The sequence below is a fragment of the Panthera uncia genome, chromosome B1 (assembly GCF_023721935.1).
Source record: "Panthera uncia isolate 11264 chromosome B1, Puncia_PCG_1.0, whole genome shotgun sequence".
Lineage (NCBI taxonomy): Eukaryota > Metazoa > Chordata > Mammalia > Carnivora > Felidae > Panthera > Panthera uncia.
Genome location: NC_064811.1, coordinates 56,317,330 through 56,344,331, shown reverse-complemented (window position 1 = coordinate 56,344,331; position 27,002 = coordinate 56,317,330). Strand labels below are relative to the sequence as shown.

Sequence of the window (27,002 nt, the reverse complement as noted above, 5' to 3'; positions counted from 1 at the left end):
AATTCTTAACATACTGCTATTGGCTGGCTAGCAGCTTGTTACCTTCAGGAAAGAAGAAGGAAAAGAGAAAACACCACCACTACAAAATTTCACTTGTATGCTCCCATGGGAACTATTTAACGTAGAATCATTCTACATTGGGATCTATTCTAATAAAAATTAAAAATACCCCAGTGTTCTATTTTGCTACTTTCTCTTAAACTGCTGCTCCAAAAGTTAAAACTATATTGCTTTACTTATAAATTTTTTTTTTCAACGTTTTTTATTTTTATTTTTGGGACAGAGAGAGACAGAGCATGAACGGGGGAGGGGCAGAGAGAGAGGGAGACACAGAATCGGAAACAGGCTCCAGGCTCCGAGCCATCAGCCCAGAGCCTGACGCGGGGCTCGAACTCACGGACCGCGAGATCGTGACCTGGCTGAAGTCGGACGCTTAACCGACTGCGCCACCCAGGCGCCCCATATTGCTTTACTTATATTACTCGCTCCACTTTCCCTTTGATGGCTTTGTTTCATAGTTTAACCTAGTCCACTATTCACAGGGAAGCAGAAGGCAGTGAGCAGGAACCTCATCTCTACCTGGTGTATTTCACACATATTGTCTTGTTTTATTCTCATAAGAACCTGAGAAATCAGGTTTTTACCCACTCTTTCAAGGCTCAGAGACATTAAGTGTCTGCATACAACCACTCGGCTCATAAGGAAGGAAGCTACTATTTGAACCAACATCTCTGGGATTATAAGACCCAGACTTTTCTACGACTTCAAGCAAAAAACTTCTCCTATTATCCAGAAAATTCTGGCGGGGGGGTGGGAGTGGGGGGGAATACCTCTAAATCTTCTATGCCATTGATTTAAATCCTTTTTCTCCAAGTCCTTCCATGCTGAGATATTACAAACTAGGGGTTTGGATCAAGAAGGCACAGCTAAAATGAGACAATATAACCCACAGCACACAATTTAAACCATGGAAGGCAGGGAGTATATAATATAGGAGTACACAGCCCATACTATGACTAGAAAAGGTAGAACCTTCTAAAAAGCCTTTCATTTTCATTGATTCTGTTTTTTATTTTAATAAAACATGCATGTTGTCCTACTTCAATACATATTTGAAAAATGAAAACCTATAGGGAATTGTTAGAAGTATAACTAGAAGCTTTGAGAAGAATTCATTGCACTCTTCTGCATTAGCAGGACTTCATTCCCGGAGTTCCAAGAAGACGCGGGGACACAGGAACAACATTGCCATCATCCCAAGAAAATCCCTTTATGACATGTTTTACAGAAGTTTTCATGATCCCCTGATGACAACAGTTACTCCATGAGAATCCCACATTTAGAAAAAGAGTCTTACAACTAATTTAAGTACTAGTAGCAGTTGTTATTTTTCTAAACAAGATCTTCCTTCTGGGTGTAGTGTCTGGAGATCACTTCTTAGAGATCATAATTCAACAAGGCAATAAATTATGCACCTAGTTTTCCTTCATACAAAACCACAATACACAGGTTACTTATTGAAATTTCTGGAATTCCCCTTGTTTATTTCTCAGTATCACAAATAAGCTAATATTAAAATAGGCTTTAACCATCAGCATGATTTGCGGAACAATGAGTAATGCAATCAGAAGACACCGTGAGGAAAGATCAACATTTTGCTCTGACCAAAAGGTTTTTTGGAAACAAGCCATCCCAATACATAGCTGTATTTCAACTTGACTTGTTCTTTTTTATTTTCAATAATATAGTTGGGTGTTTACCATAATGCTGTCCTGGCAATCTAAACTATAGAAAACTGTATGAGTAAAACAGGGTTACAATAATGTACAGAACTGTAAAGTCAATAATAAATCCCACCCAGTGACAAATTCTTTCCAAATTTGATACACCTTACCAATAATTTCTCACTAATTTCATACAAAGTGAAGTAGCTCATATCTAAAAGCACACTGTTGAATAGTCCATCATTTGAAATGTGCTATCCTTGGGAAAACTTAGGAATCCCATGTCATCTTGCAATAGAACATCTTTCTGTGCTGACAGTTGGTTTCTCCAATATGTCCTTGTGCCACACTATACTTTGTTTTAAATAAAGGGCAAAAAAAAAAAAATATGGTGTTTTCTTTAAACTATGTCAATCAGCCAGTTAACTATGTTCCATTGAGCTTTCATCATGAGAAAAATGTGTAAATGGATTTGTAACAAATGAAAGAGCAAACTATATTTGAAATGTTAGCATTTGCATTATTGTCCTAGCCAAAAAAAGGAAATTTTAAATGTAGGAGATGAGCAAGAATGTGCATTTCAAGCAACTGGTTAACCTAATGAAACACTCCATCAGTGGTCAGAGGAAATACTAATTTTTGAAGTCACCAGAATGAAAAGATAAGACAATAACAATACTTAAATCGCCTTTCTCGGAGAAACTCTCATACACATTTTCTCACCCTCGAAAAAGAAAAAGTTCTCAAAAAAGGGTAAATAGAGGCTGATTCACCCTTGATTAATCATCAACATTCCCAACAGCAACTAATTCACAAGACTGCTGCCTCTACCTTTCCCCAGACCCTCTGCCTCCCCACATTCCACCCCATAAGGGAGATGAAGACATACATACACACAAAAAACAGTAACAAACAAGTGAATCTTTGTGAAATTACAAATAGTAACTGCCAGGCAGTGTCAGAAATTCAAGACAGGAGTAATTAACATGAACCAGAAAGTTCAAGGATGCATGTAAGGGAAAAAGTAGCACTTGACTTCGGCCTTGGAGTAAAGGTAGGACTTGGAAAGGTAGAGAAGAGACATTTGGGTCCAATGGAAATGAGCATGCAATAACAATGTTCATGGAAGTACAATCAGACACATTTCATTAGAGTGCAGGCAGAGCAGTGGAGTGCAAAAGTTAACAGTATGAAACCCCAAAGAGCCAAATTAGCAATATAAATTTAAAAGGTGGGGAATGAAATCTAAAATGAAATTGACCTCCAACCCACCCAATCTTACCGCAAAACAACCAAAAACCAGTAGCACATTTAAAGAATGAAAATGACAATGATAATTAAGATTTGTATAATATTTGAAAGTGTTTTAAGCATGTTCCTTTTCACACATCAGCCCTGTGCAAGAGGCAGTTCAGACTGGATTACAACAACTGTATTACACAACAGGAAACAGGTTCATAGCAATTTAAGGTTCAGCATGCTTATTTAAGTCTTCAAAGCTACTCCTGAGATCAGCTTCATTTTTAAAAAATTCAATAATTCCTTTTCCTCTTACCAGAAAAAAAAAAGATGAAGGTTATAATGATGTATACCTATCACACTTAATGGTCAAGAGGTGAATAGATCTATAGTGAGAAGGAGTACTGAACAACCTGAAGGTCAAGGAACCATGGGGTGTTACAGCAAAGCACAAGTAAGGATCTGTAAATTAAGTGAGTGTCCACCACGGTCCATGGACAAATCAACAAGCTAACTAATCTACTTTTGCTAATTTTACAGGTTAACTCTAACCATAAAAAAAATAAATTTCAGTCTTGCTGTATTTCATTAGGAGGGTTGGGGACCACGATTTCAAGGAATTAGAAATCACATTATTTTCTATTTACTGGATAAACCAAGTCATTCACGTGTATTGTTAAACTGCAGATAGTTACATCCCAATTTATACCCCCTATTTACCTCTTTCTCCAAAGACTATTTTATTTGGCTAAAACTCTTATCTTCTGTTATTTATGTTCTCTAAAATGGAAAGATGCTTCTAAAGTCCCTCGTTTCTCTTTGATTGATGGATCTGGCCCACACAGTTATCTTGTCTTTACTGAACTGCTGCATTTTACTGTCGGCACCACGCAGTTTATTTGGTCTCTCGGCGAGTTATACACTCACAATCTAAGATTATATATTATACTTTTTTATGCTTTTCTCATTGACCTCCACCAACACCACTTAGGGTATGGCCACACAACAAACCGTTGGTTCACTGAATCTTAATCACTGTGGCAGTAGAAACATCTGGTCACCGTAAGAATTTTTTAAATCATTGGTTTATTTAGTAGTAATTCTGGTGATTAGCCTATTCAGAGTGATGTGTGCCTCAAAGACAGACTGCAGGGCAATAACTCTCAATTTGACACCTGTCCCTTGGGACCTAAAAAAAAGGCCCCAATCCAAATAGGCAGAATCCCAGTGGTCATTAAGAGGATAGGCTCCAGAGCCAGAGTACTGCTCTATGACTTAAATGCTATTTAACTTTGGGGAAATTACTTAATCTCTTTGTGCCTCAAGTTTGCCAGCATGTATAATGGATTTGGTCGTACCAACCCCAAAGCATTAGTGTAAGTGTCCAACTATATTAGTTGTTGTTAATTATTGTTAATTTTTCTTTATAGAGGAATAGACACCATGCTATCAGGTAAAGCCCCCGAATCAACAACAGTGCAGCTAATTTTGAAGTTCAAAGCTATTACAATGGATCCTTATACAATGACTCAGTAACTTTCTAGTCCTTTGTATGTCTATGCATAGAACACTGATTAGGCAATAATGTCACTTTGGTATGACTGACTACAGTTTTTCAGATTGTAGGGGAAAAAAATCACTGATGCTCTTTTAACCTGGCAGCAGAGATGGGGGAAGAAAAGAACGGTTTTCATTTCAGTTCAGTTCTAGGGAGTGAAACCAGATCATTGGTGGTAACACATGAAGAAATCAGGAAGCTCTGCTGGTGATTGATAAGGTCATGAGATTCTGCTGAGGCAAATAAATCAACTAGCCACTGGATCAATCAGACAAGTGAGGTGGAAACAGTGGGAAGCCCTTCTCTTTCTGAAGAAGAGCAAGAAAAACTTCTTCCCATGGCATGGCCTCTTCGTAAATCTACTCTGCAGTGATGCCCTGTTGGGAGGGAAATAAAGAAACAGCAAAATCTGCAAATACTCCCCTACATGTAAAGAATGGCTTGCTGCTCTTGTCTCAGTTATCCCAGATGACAACACTCCTTCAAAGATCCTAATAAAGCACTTCCACATAAGGTATGAACTTTTCCTTTACCTCACTTCAGAGTCTGGCTGGAAGTTCACTTAAAAATCTCTCGGCGGTGGCGAGCTGGGGAGAGGAAGGAGATGCAGAGCCAAGCAGCAAATGTGTTGAACAGTACTTCAGAGAGAACACTTGTCCAACTCTCCTTGCAATTTTCCTTTTTGTTCCAAATGCTGACCACCAAGAAGGGCTCTTGAGAGGAAGCCATCCTTGGTTGCCAAGGAAATTCCCACAAAGCCTAAAGGATTTCTTTGAGAGCTGGCGACAGCAACACCTTTAGCAGAAGCAAGAAGAAACATACAGGTGGCCATGTCTACAGCCACTGTTCTTTTCACCTCTTTACCTCAGAATACACGAGGATTAGCCAGCCCAGAGATGCAATCAGACCAGGACAAGAAACCCAGTTTTAGCCTCGATATTTTAAGTTTCTGACAAAAAGCCCCCAAAGTGAGCTGGGAGGCAGATGCCAGTGACTGAGATTCTTTTCACTTCAGCGACTTGAGTCGCTAAGCTTTTACTGGAGTGAATCATAAAGGAGAAACTCAAATCTGACTGGCATACAGTGTCCCAGCAGTGGAGGAGGGTTTATTAAAGTGTTTAAAAAATCTAGGACACAAATTGGTATAATCTTTTGGGAAGGTAATTGGCAATACACAGTGAGCCAGCAATTCCACTTATAAAAATTTCTCCTCCAGAAATACTCACAAAAGAATGCAAAAAAAGAAAAAAAAAAACAATAAGGATTTTTCTTAAAAGCTTGATTGTGATTGCAAAGAAATGAAAATAACTAAATATTTATAGTAGAGCATCATTTAAACACAATATGACTCTTGTGTACTACGGCCTTTAAAAAGAATAATGTAGATGTCTATGGCATTGTTGAGTTTTAAAAAATCCAACTGCAAAACAATATGTTCCTATTCGTATTTTATATAAATAAGTACATAATTTTTATGCATAGAAAAAGCCTAGAGGACCCTCCATCAAATTGCTAAACAGTGGTTATTTTGAGGGTGAGAATTTGTGAATTTTCACTATTTTATTCATACTTGCTTTGTTTGAATTTTTACAGCAATTTTGTATACTTCTGAATTAGAAAAAAATGAAGTTTAAAAAAAAGCACAGAGATAATATGTTACTTCAGCAGGCAAAGAATGGCTCCATGTATATATTTACAACTATTATAAAGGGTTTTAACCAGGCCATTAGCATGTTCATCTTAAGGTATTGCTGTTTTCTGGTTTTGTAACAATTTGCCACTTCCAAGGGGAAAAAAGTTGTTTATCTTTTTAATGAAGTCATGGTCAGAAGTGGGTAATGTGTGACATGAGATTAGACATCCATCACAGATAATTGTTGATGGCATTCTATGACTCTGATAAATTCGAAGAATATTCATGGGATTGGAAAACAGGTAGAAATGCTACCTATTGAAAAGAGGAAATGAAGCATATAGTTATGAGGGGACCTCAAATATAAAACATGCTGGTTAATTATTTAAGACATAAAACCTGCCATCCCTTTTATTAAATGTCCAATACAGGAATGGCCTGTAGCTCTGCTGGAGTTCAGTTCTTTCATAGGTACAGGTAAGAGTATGACTCAGAACCCTCACTCGGCTGCTCTGTCCTGCTCCTACATACCAATGCTCCTTTATGAACAAGAAAGACCGAGATGCTTGTCTCTCTTCCTCGGAGAGGGCTCCCGTGAGGGTTACAGGAGTCACGTGTTCATGGGTTTTACCCAGGTGACACACCACACACCTGACGTCAGTTGACAGGAACATCAGTAGAAGAACTGGAGATACAGATGCCATCACTCAAAAGCTCAGTCTCGCTACTCTTGGTGGCCTATGTCCAGTTCTAGTGCATTAAAGTAGTTTAATGTCACATTAATATTGAGTAATAATTTAATCTAATTAATAGTACCTGTATTTTAACTAGGAAAGTTTTTTTTTTTTCTTAAAATACTTTGTGAAACAGAAGAACTTCCTTTCCTCAAAGGAGTAAGATCTTGATGTCTATGGTAAATATATTAAGAAATTGGCTGTTGGGTCTTTAGAGCTATCAGTTTAATGCACTGTGGTGCTCATCCAGTGCTTAATTACAGGAACAATACCAGATGATCCAGAACACTGGCAAATTCCTCTATCCCATTGCACAGCATCCTCAGTGATCTTTTCAAAATGTCAATCATACAACTCTTCAGGTAAAACTCCTCAAACAGTGTCTCGCTGCTCTTAGAGTGAAATTAAAAGCTACCCCTGTGTAACTTCCCTGGCCCATCTACTACTGCACACGTGCTACCTTTGCTCCAGCCACTCTGAGCTTGTTTTTATTTCTTCCAGTTTCTTGGATACACCACACTTATTCCGGCCTCAAGGTTTTACTATTGCTTTTTGCTGAGTCTAGAAGCCTCTTCCCTCAAATCTTCTCTTCCCTGGCTACACCTCCTACCTAAAACAGCTTTCCTGTACCTCTCCACATTACTCTGCTATGTTTTCAAAGTAGTATTTGTGATGGTGTGAAATTTCTCTATTCATCTGTTTACTCATTTTTATTGTTAATATTGTCTATCTGTTCCCCAAAGCATGGGAGCTTTATGAGTCAAAAAATTTATCTGTTTCATTCACCTCTGAAACCCTACCTCCAAGAACACTTTCTAGCACAGAATATACTTTTTGAATGAATGAATGAGTTCAAACGACAGCAGCATACAGTTATGAGGTGATTTAAAAGTTCAAATGTATCGCAGCCTAACAGTTAACTTAAAACCATAGTTCTAAGTTTCACAAAAGACTCTTTTCTTTACCTGAAAATACAAGATAGAGCTTAGTTTACTTCAGACAGGTTAATCTGCTTCCTTTCCAAGCTGACACAGAACCCGTTTCTAAATGAATGTTAGTCTTCTGATTCAAATAAACAGCTTTCATGAAAGTATAGCATTATGAAAATGGGAAAATTCAACTGCCCCAGTTTTAAGTGGGACACAGATTCATGAAAGCAGTATATCAGTGCTTCTCAAACACTACTAATAACCATTGACCATTAATTCTTTAGGAATATGGCTCTGCATCAGGTGGGAGAAGGAAGCTATAGAAAGTCAAATTTCTTACAGAAAAGGAAAAAAATGGTGACAAATAATCAGTTTTGTTTATTATCTAAATGGCAAACTAATGCCCTTTGAAAGAGACTCCAAAGGCAATCATTGCAGTGGCTACACCAGACCCCAGCAGGGACACCTGGCTGAAGGCTGAAGGCAAGCCATAGCCACTGAACCACAGGGAAGCTCACTGCAGCTACTCAAACCGTAGTGACGGATGACATCCAAGGACGAAACCACTGCCTCACAACAAGCCTTTGTTCTCAGGTTTTCACAGATGTGATCTCATTTGGAGCTCGCCCAACACCGCAGTGTTTCAGGGGTTCCTAAAAATGTGCTACAGACAAGTATTATAACCTCAGAAAATATGAGCCTTTCTTAGCCACTGCACCTTCTCCAAGGAGAGAACAGGACCACCCAGTGCTCAGTGTGAATTAGAGGGCTTCCTGGCTGAGCTGTGAAAAAGAAAAGGAGGTGCTACAGTACTTTTCTGTTGCTGTGCATACGAAATAGCTATTAACGCTACGGGAAGCTTTATGTAAGCCTTAGGAAGGAAATCTTCAAAACTATGAAAAAAATCATCTCAGCTGAATTTAGTTGACTCATTTCTATATCACATATGTGTAAGAAAAGGATGAGGGGTTGTTCAATCACAAAATGTTTCTTTCTGGGTTCCACCTTAAGATAGTCATGGCTTAGCAATTTCAAACTTACACATGATTTTAATGGTTTCATCCTCTTACTCTCTGACAAAATATTTACAGCCAGGTCTATTTCTGCAAACAAACAAACAAACAAACAAACAAGAAAGGAAAAAAAAAAAAACAACCCAGGACTTTAAAAATAGAAATCAAGACCAGCAAGTATATTGGAAGATAAAAGGCAATAAGTGATGCCAAAAATGATTATAATACACTTTGGAAATTAACCTTAGGCCAAATTCTACCAGAAGACCTATGGATAGGTTCTCAAGCTAGCTAAATAATGAGCCCCACCGAAGAGAAAACCAGATAAGAAGTTACAACGTTATGTAGAGCAGTGTCTCCCTGAGAACCTGCAAGGTATTTTCCACATCTCCTGCGTCCACTGTAGTCTACGGACTGCAATTTCACTGAAGGTGGATCGTGTAATTATGAGACGTTATTGCATTACTGGTGAACCTGAAAACAAGTCAAGCCCTTTTAAAGTCACTGTACCACTTAGCAAAGTCCTTCCACCACAGTTAGAGCTAAGAAGTAAAATGATGAGAAAGATTTTTATCCTCACAGCTGATTCCATACTCAAATGCAAATCAGAACTAAGCCACTGTATTTGGCAAGTACCCATTGCACTTGTAAGGTTTTTTTTTTCTTTTTAAACAGAAAAGGAATAAAAGGAGATAGAAAAACAAATCAATCTAAGGTAAATGGTGAAGGTAACTGGATAATAAAGAAAAAAAATCCTCCATAGCAACAAAATAGAAGAGATTATTTATATAGATTTACAAGTAGATGAGCTCCAGATGTGTTTTCTTATCTACTTCTCCCCAGGTGCTTTTCTGCTTAATAAATATAACATCCAAGTTGAGGCTCTGAATCACCTAAATGTTGGCTATGCTCTTCTGCTGTTAACTATTTTGAGCTATTTCTCAATAAGGCAGCCGCTACTGAAATCCTAAGTACATAGGCTTGGCAGAGCCAGAAAGAAAAAGTGCAGTCCACAGATTTGTTTCTTCTGTTTTCCCAAAACAGAATCTCATAAAAAATATGCCCTCAAATTTTGTCACCATGTTGCTGTCAAAGAAATTCTGCTCCTCTTCATAACTCTGAACATTAAACCCATAGTTCTTGTGCTACTGGGAAGTTATATAGCTCCAGGAAGTCAAGAGGCACCATTGCAACTGTTCAAATTATAGCCAAGCAGAATAATCAGTCAATCAGAAACTTCAGTTCCAGTCGGATGGAAGTTTTTTGGGCCAACTTGGAAAAGCATACAGAACAAGTTTGACTTTACTGCCAAGATCATTTCCAGGACATTGGCTAATTAATTATAAAAGCTTTTTCAAAACATATTTGAGCCTGGCAACTTTTTCCTACCCAAACAGAGGGGGAAAAAAGGTTAAAAAATAAAAGCCGGAGTTTATTTTGTTTTTTTGGCCGTAGTTTCATCTTCTTTACAAACCCATTTTCTTCTTCTCATCCTAAAATGATCCAGAAGCTTTGTATTTGAAGTTACTAAAATAGTAAGAACAGAAACTGAAAATATTAATTTGAATTCCTACTCTGCCTTGGGTTGTAGAAGAGATCATGGGTCAGTTACAAAACTTCTCTTCAAACTCTTTGGTGGGAAGCAAAGAACGGAGTTCCTTCCTCTTTGTGGGAAGCTCACTGGATTAGCTGCAGTTACTGTAATAGATACAACGTAGATGGACATTTGCTCTTAAAATGACATACTCATCAACCATCACTTTCTGGCTTTGAAAACAAAAGGAACAAAACTCCTGAATGAAATCTTCCTGGTTTCATTTTAGTACGTATGTACCTCGATGAATATGAGATGTTCACAGTAAGCATCAAAGATTCTGGTTTCAAGGACCACAATCCCACAGGTTTTACAGCAAAATCAACACCCCCAAATCATTATGTTCCAACATATTTCATCTAACACTGGCATCAAAAGCTTATGTAATATGCATCTTAAGCCATCAAATTTCCTCTGCATATGCCCAGATCTGAAGACACTCAAGAAGGTAAGAAATTTCTCTTAGCCAGCATTTACCAGCTGCTTATTGGCAAATTCCTGGCAAGACAAGAACTGTCTGTAATAAAAGAAGCTTTTTCCAAAAAAGTCTGCCAAGCAGATATTCCTAACTCTGCCTTATCCAGTATTAAGACCCCTGGCAAACCACATAAACAGAACGTTACTGGTAAATATTGAATGGAGCCAAAACGTGCCGAGTAGTGTTGAGGGCAACTCTAAGTCCTAGTGGACTGAGCTTTTCTGCTACAGGTTCGTACTTCCCAAGGTGTCCAACATTTAAATGAACTTCTGCTCACTTCAAGGGGTAGGCAAATGCAAGGGAGGAGAGTGATCTACATTAGCTTATGAAAGGGGAGCAGCTCTAGGAGTCAAGAATCAATCTCAATGTAATAGGGAGGTAATTAAGCCTGAGAGAAGCAGACAGTTCCTCTTCTGAGGAACACAAATTAAAATCAGAAGGACAACACTAGACTTCAGAGAATCTTGAAAGTCCACAAATTAAAATCAGAAGGACAACACTAGACTTCAGAGAATCTTGAAAGTCAGGAAGGAAATTCTGAACTTAACCTGATGGGAAGCCATTATAAGCTTTTGATCCAGGAGAGAAATATGAGGGCAATAATATGAAAAGTGGATTATTGACATGGGAGAAAACAGACAAGGGATTAGTTCCAAAGCTTTTCTAGCAATCCAGTCTGAGATGATGAAGGCCCTAATAGGGTGCTGCTGGGGAAGGGAAGGAAGAAAGAATCCAAAAGCCACTTCACAAGAAAGAGCACAAATTTACCTTTCCCGTACCTTTTAGAATTTTCTAAAGCTTATAAACCTTTGTCACAACTGTTAAGTGCTGCCAGTGAAGAGGCACGTCGTCATAAATAAGTCTCCCTCACCTTAGAATGTATAATTCAGATTTATTTGTTCAGGTGGAAATTTCACCCAGTTAGTCCAAATAACTGGTTTTGTTTTTTAATGTAAAGTGCAAAATTACACCTACTGGCCATTCTCTGTGTCCAGATACCGACCCAACTGGGAACAATGGCCCAGATTCTACCATATTCTTTTTTCAAAGAAAGCAAATCAAGATTCAAAACCGAATTGCTCTCCATGTCAAATACGCTACTTACTATGTTTTCACAGACAACATAAACAGCTAACAAGGCTATCATTACCTTTGCCTGAAGAATCTCCCTAAAGTTAATCGTGGCCAGCATTTCTTAGACCTTTAGTTTATCAGTGCACTTTTTCCTAAATAATACCTGTTAATCCTCACAATAACCCTGCTGCAGGGATTATTATTACCATTTTAAAGCCCATAGCTTTAAAGACAACTATAGCTTCAAGACTATTTTAAAGACAACTGTAGCTTCAAAACTTAAATTGCCCAAGAGAACATCTGTAAGGGCTGGAGTCAAGACTAATTCTTATCTTCGAGCTTCAAATCCCTCCACATACTGCTTCCCCTTCCCTCAGAGGAAGTGCAAAAAAACCCCATCCACACATCTCAGTTCATTTTAAGTTGGGAACCATCATTTCTAATCTCATTCCAGCATCTTCTAGATACATATTTAATCTTACATTTCTGGAGTAAGATGTCTTTGCTTACCTGGTCCTTCTCTGGTTTATCGGAAATGTCATTCAGACTGGAGGAAGTCAGATTCCTATGGGTCATGGCTGGGCTACCTGAAAAAAACAAAAGTGAACCCTAATTAAAGTCTTCTTTTCAAAACCACAGAGACTTTGGTTATATACTTCATAAACACTTGTAGATGATGATGGGAATGGCAATGATGCTTCAGCGCCCCTGGGGTCCCCCTGAAGAGTTTTCCAGAGTCCAGGTTGGAGCACAAAGACAGTTAAAAGGAAAGTATGTAAAAACCCAAATACCATTTTTACGTCTTACTGCCTCGCTCTAGTTCAAGATGAGTTAAACTTTGAAAGAAACATCTAAAATGATAAGCATAAAAAAAATTTACTCCTGGTTTGATTTGCCTTTTGTCACTGCCCTTTACACACATCCTAATCCACATGGTATCCTTTCCATGTTCCCACAGAGGACATGGCCTCTGTCCTCAGGTCAGCAGAGCTGGCCCCAGATTACAGGACTGGACCTCCTTTCCCCAGGCATCTGCAGTCCTTCCTAGTGTACCGCTCACTCTGATAAATCGAAAAACCCACCTGTGGTCCCTTCTCCAGCTAACGCTTTCACCAAGAAGATTTCTCCTGAGTGGGTATCTGATCCAGAATTCCCATTCTTCACCTCAAAGTGGTGTTGTCACAGTCCCCTTACTTCCTGCACTCCCATAAGCATATCCTTTCTTTCCCCTTAACATGCCAACCTTCTTATTCACGTTAAGGAATGGATTTCATCAGGAATACTTCGTGGCAACCAAGCTCCCTGGCAATACAGTGGCTGTAGGTCATAGCCAATGGCTTTAGACACCATGATACAAGAAGAGAGGAGGGACATCTAGAAGAGTGATAGCCCATCTTTAAGTAGACTATGTTAACCAAAAGATTAACATTCTGTTCATTCTGCAGTTGGACTTGAAATTTCTAGGCTTACTAAGCAAAAGAGTAACTTTTCAAAGCCTCGGTGTTTGACCCAACCCCTGCAGGGTGCTGAGTAATGCATTCATCATTAATCCTCAATGATCTGACTCAGGCTGGTCTTCACATCAAAAGGACAAGGGTTGAAAAACAAGCCCCAAAGTTTGAATTCAGCTTCATATTCACTACCAAATTATTTTTTAGATTACAGACTTTAATTCCTTCAGATAGAAACTTCAACACATAATTTTATAACAGACTAAAATCTACTTCTAATAATTTGATGTCTATATAAAAGCAGCTCTAAATATCATAATGGTCTTTAACTACTAAATCAGAAAAATCAGAATTTTCTTGAGCTGGCAAGACAGGGTGTTTTCCACTCTGCTGCATTTCATTGAGTAAGCATGGCCTAGATCTCTTAAACCCTTTACCTGGTAGGACATTTTATTCTAGGAAAATTTGAGCCCAGGGCATTTTTCGAAGGAAAGTAACATCTGAAAAACTGCTTTATGAGCAAAATTAAAAGAACCTTATTGGAGGCCGCATTTTCTTCTTTGAACTGCACACCAGGTTTCCAATGTGCACTCAAAATAAAAGACACCAGGTACAAATGTGAATGCTCCCAAATAATGATAGGCTTAAAAGTAATAGGGAATGTAGCTATAATTTTGCACTTTACATTAAAAGCAAAAGCAGTTTTTTGGACTAACCGGTTGGAAATTCTACCTGAATGAGTGAAGAAATCTGAACAATATATTCCTAAAGCAAGGAAGCCTTAGCAATTCTAATCATAAATTAAAAGTAGTTTATGCAAATGAAGAGATGAGGCTGATTTCTTTCTTTCTTTTTTTTTTTAATGTTTATTTATTCTGAGAGAAAGCTGCTGGCACTAGAGAGAAGGGGAGCAGAGAGAGGAGACAGAGAATCCCAAGCAGGCTCCCAGCGATCAGCTCAGAGCCTGACATGGGGCTCAGTCCCATGAACCATGAGATCACTACCTCAGCCAAAATCAAGAGTCGGACACTTAACTGACTGAGCCACCCAGGCACCCCAAGATTGATTTCAAATTATCAAATCAACTAAGTGGCAGTACTGAAATAATTTTTTTTAATGTTTTATTTATTCTTGAAAGACACACACACACACACACACACACACACACACACACACACACAGAATGCAAGCAGGGCAGGGGCAGAAAGAGAGGGAGACCCAGAATCTGAAGCAGGCACCAGGCTCTCACCTGTCAACACAGAGCCCGACACAGGGCTCAAACCCACGAACCGTGAGTTCATAACCAGAGCCAAAGATGGACACCCAACCAAGCCAACCAGGGGCCCACGGTACTAAAATAATTTGAAAGAAGTTTCATTAAGTGATTTAAACTTTCTGGGAAATATTCTAAGTTCATTGATTTGCTTTGGAAACTATAAATGCTGCAAAGGTACATTTTAACCCAAGCACTGTCCTAACTGTTGCAAAATCTAAATAGGTAGAAACCAAATGAATAAAGTTTTTATTACAATGATAATCTTGACTGATGTCACAACTTTTCCAAGAAACCTCATATACCATCTCATCATTTCTCTCATGATAGTACGGCTATATTTGTATTAGATGAAGCGGGGGGTGGGGATCCAAGGAAGATGCAGGAACCAGATGGGGAAAAACAGGTCAATGCTAAGAAACAATCAAATCTACTGTTCTTCCTACCTTTATCTGATTCTCATTAATAAAGGTAACAGCTTCTCTGATGTGTAACTTTGTAATACAATCAAAGAATACGGAAGTCAACATTTCTAGGTAAACCCTAAGCAAGATGATAAACATACTTCACTGTTTCCCCACCCCCTCCCTATCAAACTCCCCACCCCTATGCCCAAACACCTTGAAACCAAAACAAATGCTTCCCAAGGCAGTGGTCCCCAAAGTGCGGTGCCCAGACCAACAACATTAGCATTACCTGAGCACTTGTTAGAAATGCAACTTCTTGGGACTTACCCTAGACTAACTACAGTAGTCCCCCTTACTCTGCTGTGTCAGTTACCTGTGGTCAATTGTAGTCCCAAAGCAGGTGATCCTCCTGATGAACCATCAGAAGGTCAATAGCAGCCTAACACTATATCACAGTGCCTACGTCATTCACCCCACTTCTTCTCATCACATAGGCATTTTATCATCTCACATAAAAAGAGTGAGTACAGTACAATATTTTGACAAAGACCACATTCACAGACTTTTATTATAGTAATTGTTATAATAGTTTATTTTATTATTGGTTATTGTTGTTAATCTCTTACTGTGCTTAATTTATAAATTAAACTTTATCATAAGTCTGTGTATAGGAAAAAACATAATATACACAGGGTTCAAGGCATCCACTGGGAATCGTGGAACGTATGTCCTGCAAATAAGAGGGACTACTATATAATCACAACTCCAGGTTTGGAGCCCAGTGATGCAGTTCTAACAAACCTTTAAAGTAATTTTGAGACATGTTAGAGTTTGAGAACCACTGCTCTAAATAAACCAGTTACCTTAACAGGATGGTGTGTCTCAGGATCTGAATTAAAAGAATTAAAAGAAGCACATATAAATTGAGGTAGGCACAGGGGTAGTCCTGATAACCTCGCCCTCCTCCAAGCCACTGCTCTAAACTACTATATCTCAAGCAAATCATTCAGTTAGCAACCTTGCCTCAGAAACACAGAGTGTCTTACTTGGCTTTTCCTCTAAGTCCTCACCTACACAATCAAATAAATAAATTTGTTTGGGAAACTCATTGTTTAATCAGCCTTTTCCAGAAACATATCACCCAAATCCAAGACAAGGACAAGAGCCAAAAGAGATTACAAACCCGATTATGTCTGGAATCAGAAATCTGTGCATGTTATTTTAGCAAACCCGGGAAGCTGTTACGCAACTGATCCCTAACAACGTCCTATTGTAGGTATTTTGCACCTGACATTCACTAAGACACATTATCAGGATAAATCAATGCTTTCTACTTATAGTTTGGGCCCATAATGTAAATTCATTATATTGCAATCCTAAGTGAGTGGAGGTAGTAGAAGAAAATGTTAACTTATACCAAAAAGGTGAAATGCACGAGGACCCTGAAGTATGCCACTTCCTGCACAGATGGGGGATTCACTCACTCAAAGGTAACCACACTCAGCCCTTTCCATCAAAATCCAGGGCATACAGGGGTGTCTGCGTGGCTCAGTCGTTAACCATCCGACTTCGGCTCAGGTCATGATCTCACAGTTCGTGGGTTTGAGCCCTGCATTGGGCTCTGTGCTGACAGCTCAGAATCTGGAGCCTGCTTTGGATTCTGTGTCTCCCTCTCTCTCTGCCCCTCCCCTATCCACCCCCCCTCCCACACACACACACCACTGTCTCTGTCTCTCTCTCAAAAATAAACATGAAAAAAATTTTTTTAAAGAAACAAACAAACAAAAAATTCCAGGGCAAACAAATGTTATATAAGTGCTCTTGGTCGAAAGAAACTTTGTTTTTGTTTTGTTTTTTTTTTTTTACGTTTGATTTCTACAAAAGAAGAAGAATCAGCCTCAGGTGCATAATCATAATTAATTTCCATATCACTGTTTTCTGGCCCTAAGAAAAAGAAAACTTTGGAGAATCACATTTTTAGGCAGTTTCACACAATTTAAAACAATTTCATTTTGAAAGTACACACTTGGCAGGTACATACTGTCTTCTATAAAAATTAACTGCACTCTGTACTAAGTTTGAAAATCATTGTTCTTCTTTAGCACACATGTAGCAATTCATAAAGTCCTTTGCAATGATATCTATTAGATACAATGAAAAGGGTGAGGAGAATGTACTGCATAGAAGGAAGATATTTAAATGTATACGTATTAGATAAAAATGTAAATATGTATGTAATGCAATTAACACATCACCCCCCTCACCTCATACCTTTACAATGAAGCAACAGAGAGCCTCAGAACAAGCTAAAACAAAGATCACCTGGGGTATGAAATAAACTGGATTTTTTATCCTTAACAATTAAAGACTAATTTTAGCATGAAAAACAACTAAGGTAACTTACATAAAACAGACATCAGGGAATCTGGGTGTCCATGTCAGAAAATTCAGAGGTATGGGTCTGATTTGCACTATTTGAGACCATAAAACTAATAATAAATGTAGTTTTGGAAGAATGCATGCTAATGTGTTCTGTATTCCACTGACTCACTGATATTCCCCCCCCCCCCCCCCCCATTGTTGACATTAACAACTCTACTAGAAACTGTCTACATCTAAGATTAAGGGGCAACTAATCCTTTTAAGGACTAAGTACTTTAACTTACATTATCTTACTTAATGCTCATATAAGCACCTTGAAGTTAGTATTCTTCTAACTTTACACATAAACAAAATGAACTTCAAGGAGGTTAAGTTCATGGTCACACAGCAAGTAGTAAAACTATAATTTAAATCTGGATCTCTTAATACCAAGCCCTCTGCCTCCGAGAAAAAAAAAAAATTGGTCTCTCTATGTTATTTACATAAATAAACACGCAAACTTCACCATTTCTAATAAAGAGAAAATTTAACATATAACCAAAAAGAATCTATTCTATTTCCATGCCAATTATATACAATATAATGTTCTTAAGAATATTTAAGGCAGAAACATTCTTGGTTTCCAATTTGGTTATTCCCAAAAATGGAGTACACATTTCTTTACTTTTTCGTTTTCATAAAGAAAAAAAGGGAGAGAAGGGAATTGAACTCAGCTATAATGTTTGCCACTGTGATTAAATAGTAGCCCAAAACCACACCTCTGTGACAAAGGAGAAAGGATGCTAAAAGCAATAGCAATGTAATTATAAAAACAACAATGTCACATGCTTCTGAATGTCCCACCTCACAATCACAGCCAAGTATTTGTAAAATTCCGCAATGTACATACAGTCAACTCTCCATTATTTCCATATTGGTTTTCTACCATATTTCTACCATATTTCAAGTTACTCCAACTGCAATTTCTTTCCATTTCAACCACTAAAAGCAGGAATATAAGCGGACAAGGAGAATAAATCACCTGGGATACTAGCAATGAGTTGGAGAAAGTCTAGAAAGAATCGCTAAAAGAGAAACTTAGATATTGTCATACCAGTTCCCTAGTCCTCCACTGCAACAAAATCTCAACAGCTACCCCTACCAAAAATAATAATAAAATAAACATGTCATTAAGACCTCTAACCCATTCTTACTCCTGACCTCCAAATATAGAAATATTTAACATGTAAATATTAGATGAAGGAAACTTAAAAATACCACCAAAGGAGCTCTTTGAAGGAATTTCATAACTAACAGAATATCAGCTTGTATTTTTTTTGCTTATTTGATTTTTAATTGTTTTGTTTAGAAAATTTTTGTTGTTTGTTCATGATTGTTTTTATACTTAATTTTATTTTTTTTTAAATTTGCATCCAAATTAGTTAGCATATAGTGCAACAGTGATTTCAGGAGTAGATTCCTTAATGCCCCTTACCCATTTAGCCCATCCCCCCTCCCACAACCCCTCCAGTAACCCTCTGTTTGTTCTCCATATTTAAGAGTCTCTAATGCTTTGTCCCCCTCCCTGTTTTTATATGATTTTTGTTTCCTTTCTCTTATGTTCATCTGTTTTGTCTCTTAAAGTCCTCATATGAGTGAAGTCATATGATTTTTGTCTTTCTCTAATTTCACTTAACATAATACACTCCAGTTCCATCCACGTAGTTGCAAATAGCACGATTTCATTCTTTTTGATTGCCGAGTAATACTCCAGTGTGTGTGTGTGTGTGTGTGTGTGTGTGTGTGTGTGTGTATACACACCATATATACACACCACATCTTCTTTATCCATTCATCCATCAATTCGATGGACATTTGGGCTCTTTCCATACTTTGGCTATCGTTGATAGTGCTGCTATAAACATTGGGGTACATGTAACCCTTTGAAACAGCATACCTGTATCTCTTGGATAAATGCCTAGTAGTGCAATTGCTGGGTCATAGGGTAGTTCTATATTTAGCTTTTTGAGGAACCTCCATACTGTTTTCCAGAGTGGCTGCACCAGTTTGCATTCCCACCAACGATGCAAAAGAGATTCTCTTTCTCCGCATCCTCGCCAACATCTGTTGTTGCCTGAGTTGTTAATGTTAGCCATTCTGATAGGTGTGAGGTGGTATCTCATTGTGGTTTTGATTTTATTTCCCTGATGATGAGTGATGTTGAGCATTTTTTCATGTGTCGGTTGGCCATCTGGATGTCTTCCTTGGAGAAGGGTCTATTCATGTCTTTTGCCCATTTCTTCACTGGATTCTTTGTTTTTTGGGTGTTGAGTTCAATAAGTTCTTTATAGATTTTGGATACTAACCCTTTATCTGATATGTCGTTTGCAAATATTTTCTTCCATTCCGTCGGCTGCCTTTTAGTTTTGCTGATTGTTTCCTTCGTTTGTTCATGATTTAATACAAAACAAACCCCAAGAGCCCGGAGTCAAAGCTCTAAGTTTGTCTTATTCACAGTTTTAGCCTCAGAGCTTGGCACTAAGTGGCACTTAATAAATATTTGTGAATGAATGGATAATACCAACTGAGTATCATTTTACTTCCATTTGGAGTTACTAGTATAAACACTACTGTTCAAAGTCCATTTCCTATGAAGGGAGATGCTGTGTACACACTCCAAGAGCCTTCAGACTTGGAAAGCCTTAGAGTAAATAAGGAATAAGTTTGTAGCTGGCCCAGAAGTAACAGAGTGGAAAGACTCTGCCAAACTGGCTAACAGCCTATTAGTCAGCAGTGGGAACAGACGTGAGAAGGAATGAAGGGGTGAAAAGAGAAACCCCCTGTGAAGGAAGGACCAGGAGGTGAGAATGGGAGGACAAATAAGCGAGGGTGTCCAGACCTTGGGGAAAGGAAAGAGTAAAGTTTTCAGGAACTAAAATAACTCAAAGAATGTGACTGGCCTGGAAAATGAAACAAATTTAGAGGAAGGAAGAAGATATCAAAAGATCCAGATGAGTATCAAAGTATGTAACAAAAGTGCAAGCCCAAAGCTGAAGTCATCCCTAATGTATGGGACAAAGGTAACACAGACGACATCTGAGGGAGAGACCGGGAGTGTGCGGAAGCCAAACCACAGCACGACAAACACCTATGCCAATAAATCCTTACCAACGCCAGTCTCTTTTTGGAAAGATCACACTCTACGCTTCTGAGATCTCTGCTGTCCACCTGCTCCCTGATAACCTATCCAACCACAACTTCTCTGATCCCATTCTCTGTTTTTGAATTCTCGGACTACTCTGTGGGTTTTTCCCAAAGACGAATGTAAGGTCTTACACATCTCAACGCCAAGTACACAAGGTTCATCTCTTCTAATTATTTTCCAATTTCAACCAGCGAAAGCAAAATGCTCTAATCGTAGTGACTCCCATTCTAATAATATGGCACTAGATATTTAATTTTTATGATGATCTTTAAAAAGTAGTTAATTTAAAAAGAATCATTCTTGGGGCACCTGGGTGGCTCAGTTGGTTGAGCGTCCAACTTTGGCTCAGGTCATGATCTTGCAGTTCGTGAGTTAGAGCCCCACGTCCAGCTCTGTGCTGACAGTTCAGAGCCTGGAGCCTGCTTCACATTCTCCATCTCTCTCTGCCCCTCCCCAGCTCGTGCTGTCTTTCTCTCTCTCTCTCTCTCTCTCTCTCTCTCTCTCTCTCTCTCATAAATAAATAAATAAATAAATAAATAAATAAATAAATAATTTTTTTAAAGAATGTAAAGAACCAGCCTCTATCTCTCTGCACACACACATTCTAAAAAGACATTTAAAAAGTCTCTGCTCAGCTGAGGAAACATGCCAACACAAACAAGGACTGAAACAGTTACTAAACAGTACAGTCCCCATAAAGTACATCAAGGAATCTGTGGTCCCTGTGATTATATACAGTATTTGTGATTCTATACTAGCTCTTTCTCTGTGTCTTAAATGCACGTATATGCACACACACAATATAAAACAACAGACAAAAGGTTATGCTGTCCAAAGCACACAGGTGGACGTATATAAAATAATTTGTGACCTTATCTCACATAACTAGAAACAGAAAAGAACAATACCATCAGCAAGCTATGCTGGCTAGTAGGAAGATAAATGGGAAAGACCAATGGTAGATTATGACAGAAGTAAACAAACACCTCACTTCCTTCGTGCCAAACAGGCAACGACCCAAAGTGATTTTACTAAATGCCCCTAAGCCAAGTTGAGGAGGAATTTCAATAGGTTCCTGCAGCCACATCATTCCAAACACATGTACCAGTGTCTGATTTCATAAGTGGCGCCTACTCTCTTATATCTATGTAGACACCAGATCCAAGATACAGTAAAATTTTGCTAATTCATATTAATGGAGAAATTCTCTGAATTAAAGAAGTATCTAAATTTAAAATAATTTAAGAAGGCCACCAATTCAACTTATGATTCAGCAAATGAGTTTATACCTCTCTCTTCCTAGATACTTTTGAAATGATAGACTTAAAAAAATTACTTTTAATATTTATTTTTGAGAGAGAGAGACAGAGTGTGAGCAAGGGAGGGGCAGAGAGAGAGGGAGACACAGAACCCAAAGCAGGCTCCAGGCTCTGAGCTGTCAGCACAGAGTCTGATGCGGGGCTCAAACTCACAGAGTGTGAGATCATGACCTGAGCTGAAGTTGGACACTCAACCGACTGAGCCACCCAGGTGCCCCTAAAAAAATTACTTTTGAAGACAATGTAAGGCCACATCAATTGAAAGAACTGGTAGAAGACCAACAGAGATAAGAGACCAAAAACTTCCCAGAATAAGAAGAGGAGATAGAGTATTAGAGCCTGATACTATTCACACCATTCAGAAATCACAGTGTAAAATATGTGCAGAGAGGCATGTAGTCAAAAAGGAAAAGATATTCCCTGCAAAACTCTGAAGAAGCTCCATACACTGGAAGCTGTCCCAAGTAAGATGCAGGCTAAAAGGGATGAGTTTATGGAAAGTCTATGCACAGAAAGTCTACCACCACCCAGAGAAAACACCCAGAAGCCAAAGCATTTATACCACATGGCTCTTTGCCAAAAAGGTATTCAGAAAAGACCAGGGCAACCAGTGCAGAGCAAAGTCTTATTAGAGTGCCCTTCAGAATAACCATTCTTACTCTAAAACAAATCCTCTTTCTTTTTTTTTTTAAATGTTTATTCATTTTTGAGAGAAAGAGAGAACACTAGTGGGTTAGGGGCAGAGAGAGAGGGAGACACAGAATCCAAAGCAGGCTCCAGGCTCTGAGCTGTCAGCACAGAGCCCAATGCAGGGCTTGAACTCACAAGCTGTGAGATCATGACCTGAGCCAAAGTTGGACACTCAACTGACTGAGCTACCCAGGAGCCCCTAAAACAAATCCTCTTTCTTAAATACAAATGGACACTTGAGGAAGCCAAAAACTAAAACAGACACTTAAAAAAATTTTAAAAAAATATAATTTAGAAAACTTAAAAAGTCTTATTAGTATATACGAGATTTGAGAAAATACTGCATCCACAGAACATAAACAGGATGTTATGAAAAACAGAACAAGGGAAATATTTTAGAGTTACAATTACTTTTAAAGAATATAGAGAAAGGATAGGGAGAAGATGGCAGCGTAAGAGGACCCTGGGCTCACCGCGCGTCCTGCTGATCACTTAGATTCCACCTCCACCTGCCTAACTAACCCAGAAAACCACCAGAAGACTAGCAGAACGGAGTCTCCGTAGCCAAGCCCAGACGAGAGGACCACGGAAGAGGGTAGGAAGGGCGGAGAGGCAGTGCGCGCTCCACAGACTGGCGGGAGGGAGCCGGGGCGGAGGGGCAGCCTGCCGGCCAAGCAGAGCCCCCGTGTCTGGCTGGCAAAAGTGGAGGGGCCAGACGGAGTGTGTTCCGACAGCAAGCGCGACTTAGCATCTGAGAGGTCATAAGTGAACAGCTCTGCTCCGAAAGCGGGAAGGCTGGAGGACAAAGGGAGGGAGAGTTGCTGAGCCCCGGACGACAGAGCTCAGTTTGGTGGGGAACAAAGGCGCTCGCCAGCGCCATCTCCCTCGCCCATCCCCCAGCCAAAATCCCAAAGGGAACCAGTTCCTGCCAGGGAACTTGCTTGCTCCGCGCAAATACCCAACGCTGTGCTTTTGCGGAGCCACCCCTCCGGCAGCGGGTCTGACTCCCTCCCGCTGCCACAGGGCCCCTCCTGAAGTGGATCACCTAAGGAGAAGCGAGCTAAGCCTGCCCCTCCTGCCCCCATGCACCTTGCCTACCCACCCCAGCTAATACGCCAGATCCCCAGCACCACAAGCCTGGCAGTGTGCAAGTAGCCCAGACGGGCCACGCCACCCCACAGTGAATCCCGCCCCTAGGAGAGGGGAAGAGAAGGCACACACCAGTCTGACTGTGGCCCCAGTGGTGGGCTGGGGGCAGACATCAGGTCGGACTGCGGACCCGCCCACCAACTCCAGTTATACACCACAGCACAGGGGAAGTGCCCTGCAGGTCCTCACCACTCCAGGGACTATCCAAAATGACCAAATGGAAGAATTCCCCTCAGAAGAATCTCCAGGAAATAACAACAGCTAATGAACTGATCAAAAAGGATTTAAATAATATAACAGAAAGTGAATTTAGAATAATAGTCATAAAATTAATCGCTGGGCTTGAAAACAGTATAGAGGACGGCAGAGAATCTCTTGTTACAGAGATCAAGGGACTAAGGAGCAGTCAGGAGGAGCTGAAAAACGCTTTAAACGAAATGCAAAATAAAATGGAAACGATGACGGCTAGGATTGAAGAGGCAGAGGAGAGAATAGGTGAACTAGAAGATAAAGTTATGGAAAAAGAGGAAGCTGAGAAAAAGAGAGATAAAAAAATCCAGGACTATGAGGGGAAAATTAGAGAACTAAGTGATACACTAAAAAGAAATAATATACGCATAATTGGTATCCCAGAGGACGAAGAGAGAGGGAAAGGTGCTGAAGGGGTACTTGAAGAAATAATAGCTGAGAACTTCCCTGAACTGGGGAAGGAAAAAGGCATTGAAATCCAAGAGGCACAGAGAACTCCCTTCAGACGTAACTTGAATCGATCTTCTGCACGACATATCATAGTGAAACTGGCAAAATACAAGGATAAAGAGAAAATTCTGAAAGCAGCAAGGGGTAAACGTGCCCTCACATATAAAGGGAGACCTATAAGACTCGTGACTGATCTCTCTTTTGAAACTTGGCAGGCCAGAAAGGATTGGCACGAGATCTTTAATGTGCTGAACAGGAAAAATATGCAGCCAAGAATCCTTTATCCAGCAAGTCTGTCATTTAGAATAGAAGGAGAGATAAAGATCTTCCCAAACAAACAAAAACTGAAGGAATTTGTCACCACGAAACCAGCCCTACAAGAGATCCTAAGGGGGATCCTGTGAGACAAAGTACCAGAGACATCACTACAAGCATAAATCATACAGACATCACAATGACTCTAAACTCGTATCTTTCTATAATAACACTGAATGTAAATGGATTAAATGCGCCAACCAAAAGACATAGGGTATCAGAATGGATAAAAAAACAAGACCCATCTATTTGCTGTCTACAAGAGACTCATTTTAGATCTGAGGACACCTTTAGATTGAGAGTGAGGGGATGGAGAACTATCATGCTACTGGAAGCCAAAAGAAAGCTGGAGTAGCCATACTTATATCAGACAAACTAGACTTTAAATTAAAGGCTGTAACAAGAGATGAACAAGGGCATTATATAATAATTACAGGGTCTATCCACCAGGAAGAGCTAACAATTATAAATGTCTATGCGCCGAATACCGGAGCCCCCAACTATATAAAACAATTACTCATAAACATAAGCAACCTTATTGATAAGAATGTGGTAAATGCAGGGGACTTTAACACTCCACTTACAGAAATGGATAGATCATCTAGACACACAGTCAATAAAGAAACAAGGGCCCTGAATGACACATTGGATCAGATGGACTTCACAGATATATTTAGAACTCTGCATCCCAAAGCAACAGAATAGACTTTCTTCTCGAGTGCACATGGAACATTCTCCAAGATAGATCATATACTGGGTCACAAAACAGCCCTTCATAAGTATACAAGAATTGAAATTATACTATGCATACTTTCAGACCACAATGCTATGAAGCTTGAAATCAACCACAGGAAAAAGTCTGGAAAACCTCCAAAAGCATGGAGGTTAAAGAACACCCTACTAACGAATGAGTGGGTCAACCAGGCAATTAGAGAAGAAATTAAAAAATATATGGAAACAAACGAAAATGAAAATACAACAATCCAAACGCTTTGGGATACAGTGAAGGCAGTCCTGAAAGGAAAATACATCGCAATCCAGGTCTATCTCAAGAAACAAGAAAAATCCCAAATACAAAATCTAACAGCACACCTAAAGGAAATAGAAGCAGAACAGCAAAGGCAGCCTAAACCCAGCAGAAGAAGAGAAATAATAAAGATCAGAGCAGAAATAAACAATATATAATCTAAAAAAACTGTAGAGCAGATCAACGAAACCAAGAGTTGGTTTTTTGAAAAAATAAACAAAATTGACAAACCTCTAGCCAGGCTTCTCAAAAAGAAAAGGGAGATGACCCAAATAGATAAAATCATGAATGAAAATGGAATGATTACAACCAATCCCTCAGACATACAAACAATTATCAGGGAATACTATGAAAAATTATATGCCAACAAACTGGACAACCTGGAACAAACGGACAAATTCCTAAACACCCACACTCTTCCAAAACTCAATCAGGAGGAAATAGAAAGCTTGAACAGACCCATAACCAGTGAAGAAATTGAATCGGTTATCAAAAATCTCCCAACAAATAAGAGTCCAGGACCAGATGGCTTCCCAGGGGAGTTCTACCAGACGTTTAAAGCAGAGATAATACCTATCCTTCTCAAGCTATTCCAAGAAATAGAAAGGGAAGGAAAACTTCCAGACTCATTCTATGAAGCCAGTATTACTTTGGTTCCTAAACCAGACAGAGACCCAGTAAAAAAAGAGAACTATAGGCCAATATCCCTGATGAATACGGATGCAAAAATTCTCAATAAGATACTAGCAAATAGAATTCAACGGCATATAAAAAGAATTATTCACCATGATCAAGTGGGATTCATTCCTGGGATGCAGGGCTGGTTCAACATTAGCAAATCAATTGTGATACATCACATTAATAAAAGAAAAGATAAGAACCATATGACCCTGTCAATCGATGCAGAAAAGGCCTTTGACAAAATCCAGCACCCTTTCTTAATAAAAACCCTGGAGAAAGTTGGGATAGAAGGAACATACTTAAACATCATAAAAGCCATTTATGAAAAGCCCACAGCTAACGTCATCCTCAATGGGGAAAAACTGAGAGCTTTTTCCCTGAGATCAGGAACATGACAAGGATGCCCACTCTCACCGCTGTTGTTTAACATAGTGTTGGAAGTCCTAGCA

General features: G+C 39.2%; 1 protein-coding gene across 1 annotated transcript in view; it reads right to left on the bottom strand.

Moving 5' to 3' along the window:
• Window positions 1-27,002, bottom strand: part of SLC4A4 (solute carrier family 4 member 4) — a 306,906-nt gene that overhangs the window by 132,261 nt on the left and 147,643 nt on the right. Inside the window, exon 7 of the mRNA XM_049630606.1 lies at window positions 12,487-12,563. Coding sequence (XP_049486563.1) covers window positions 12,487-12,563 — 77 coding nt within the window. The remainder of the gene's footprint in view (window positions 1-12,486; window positions 12,564-27,002) is intronic.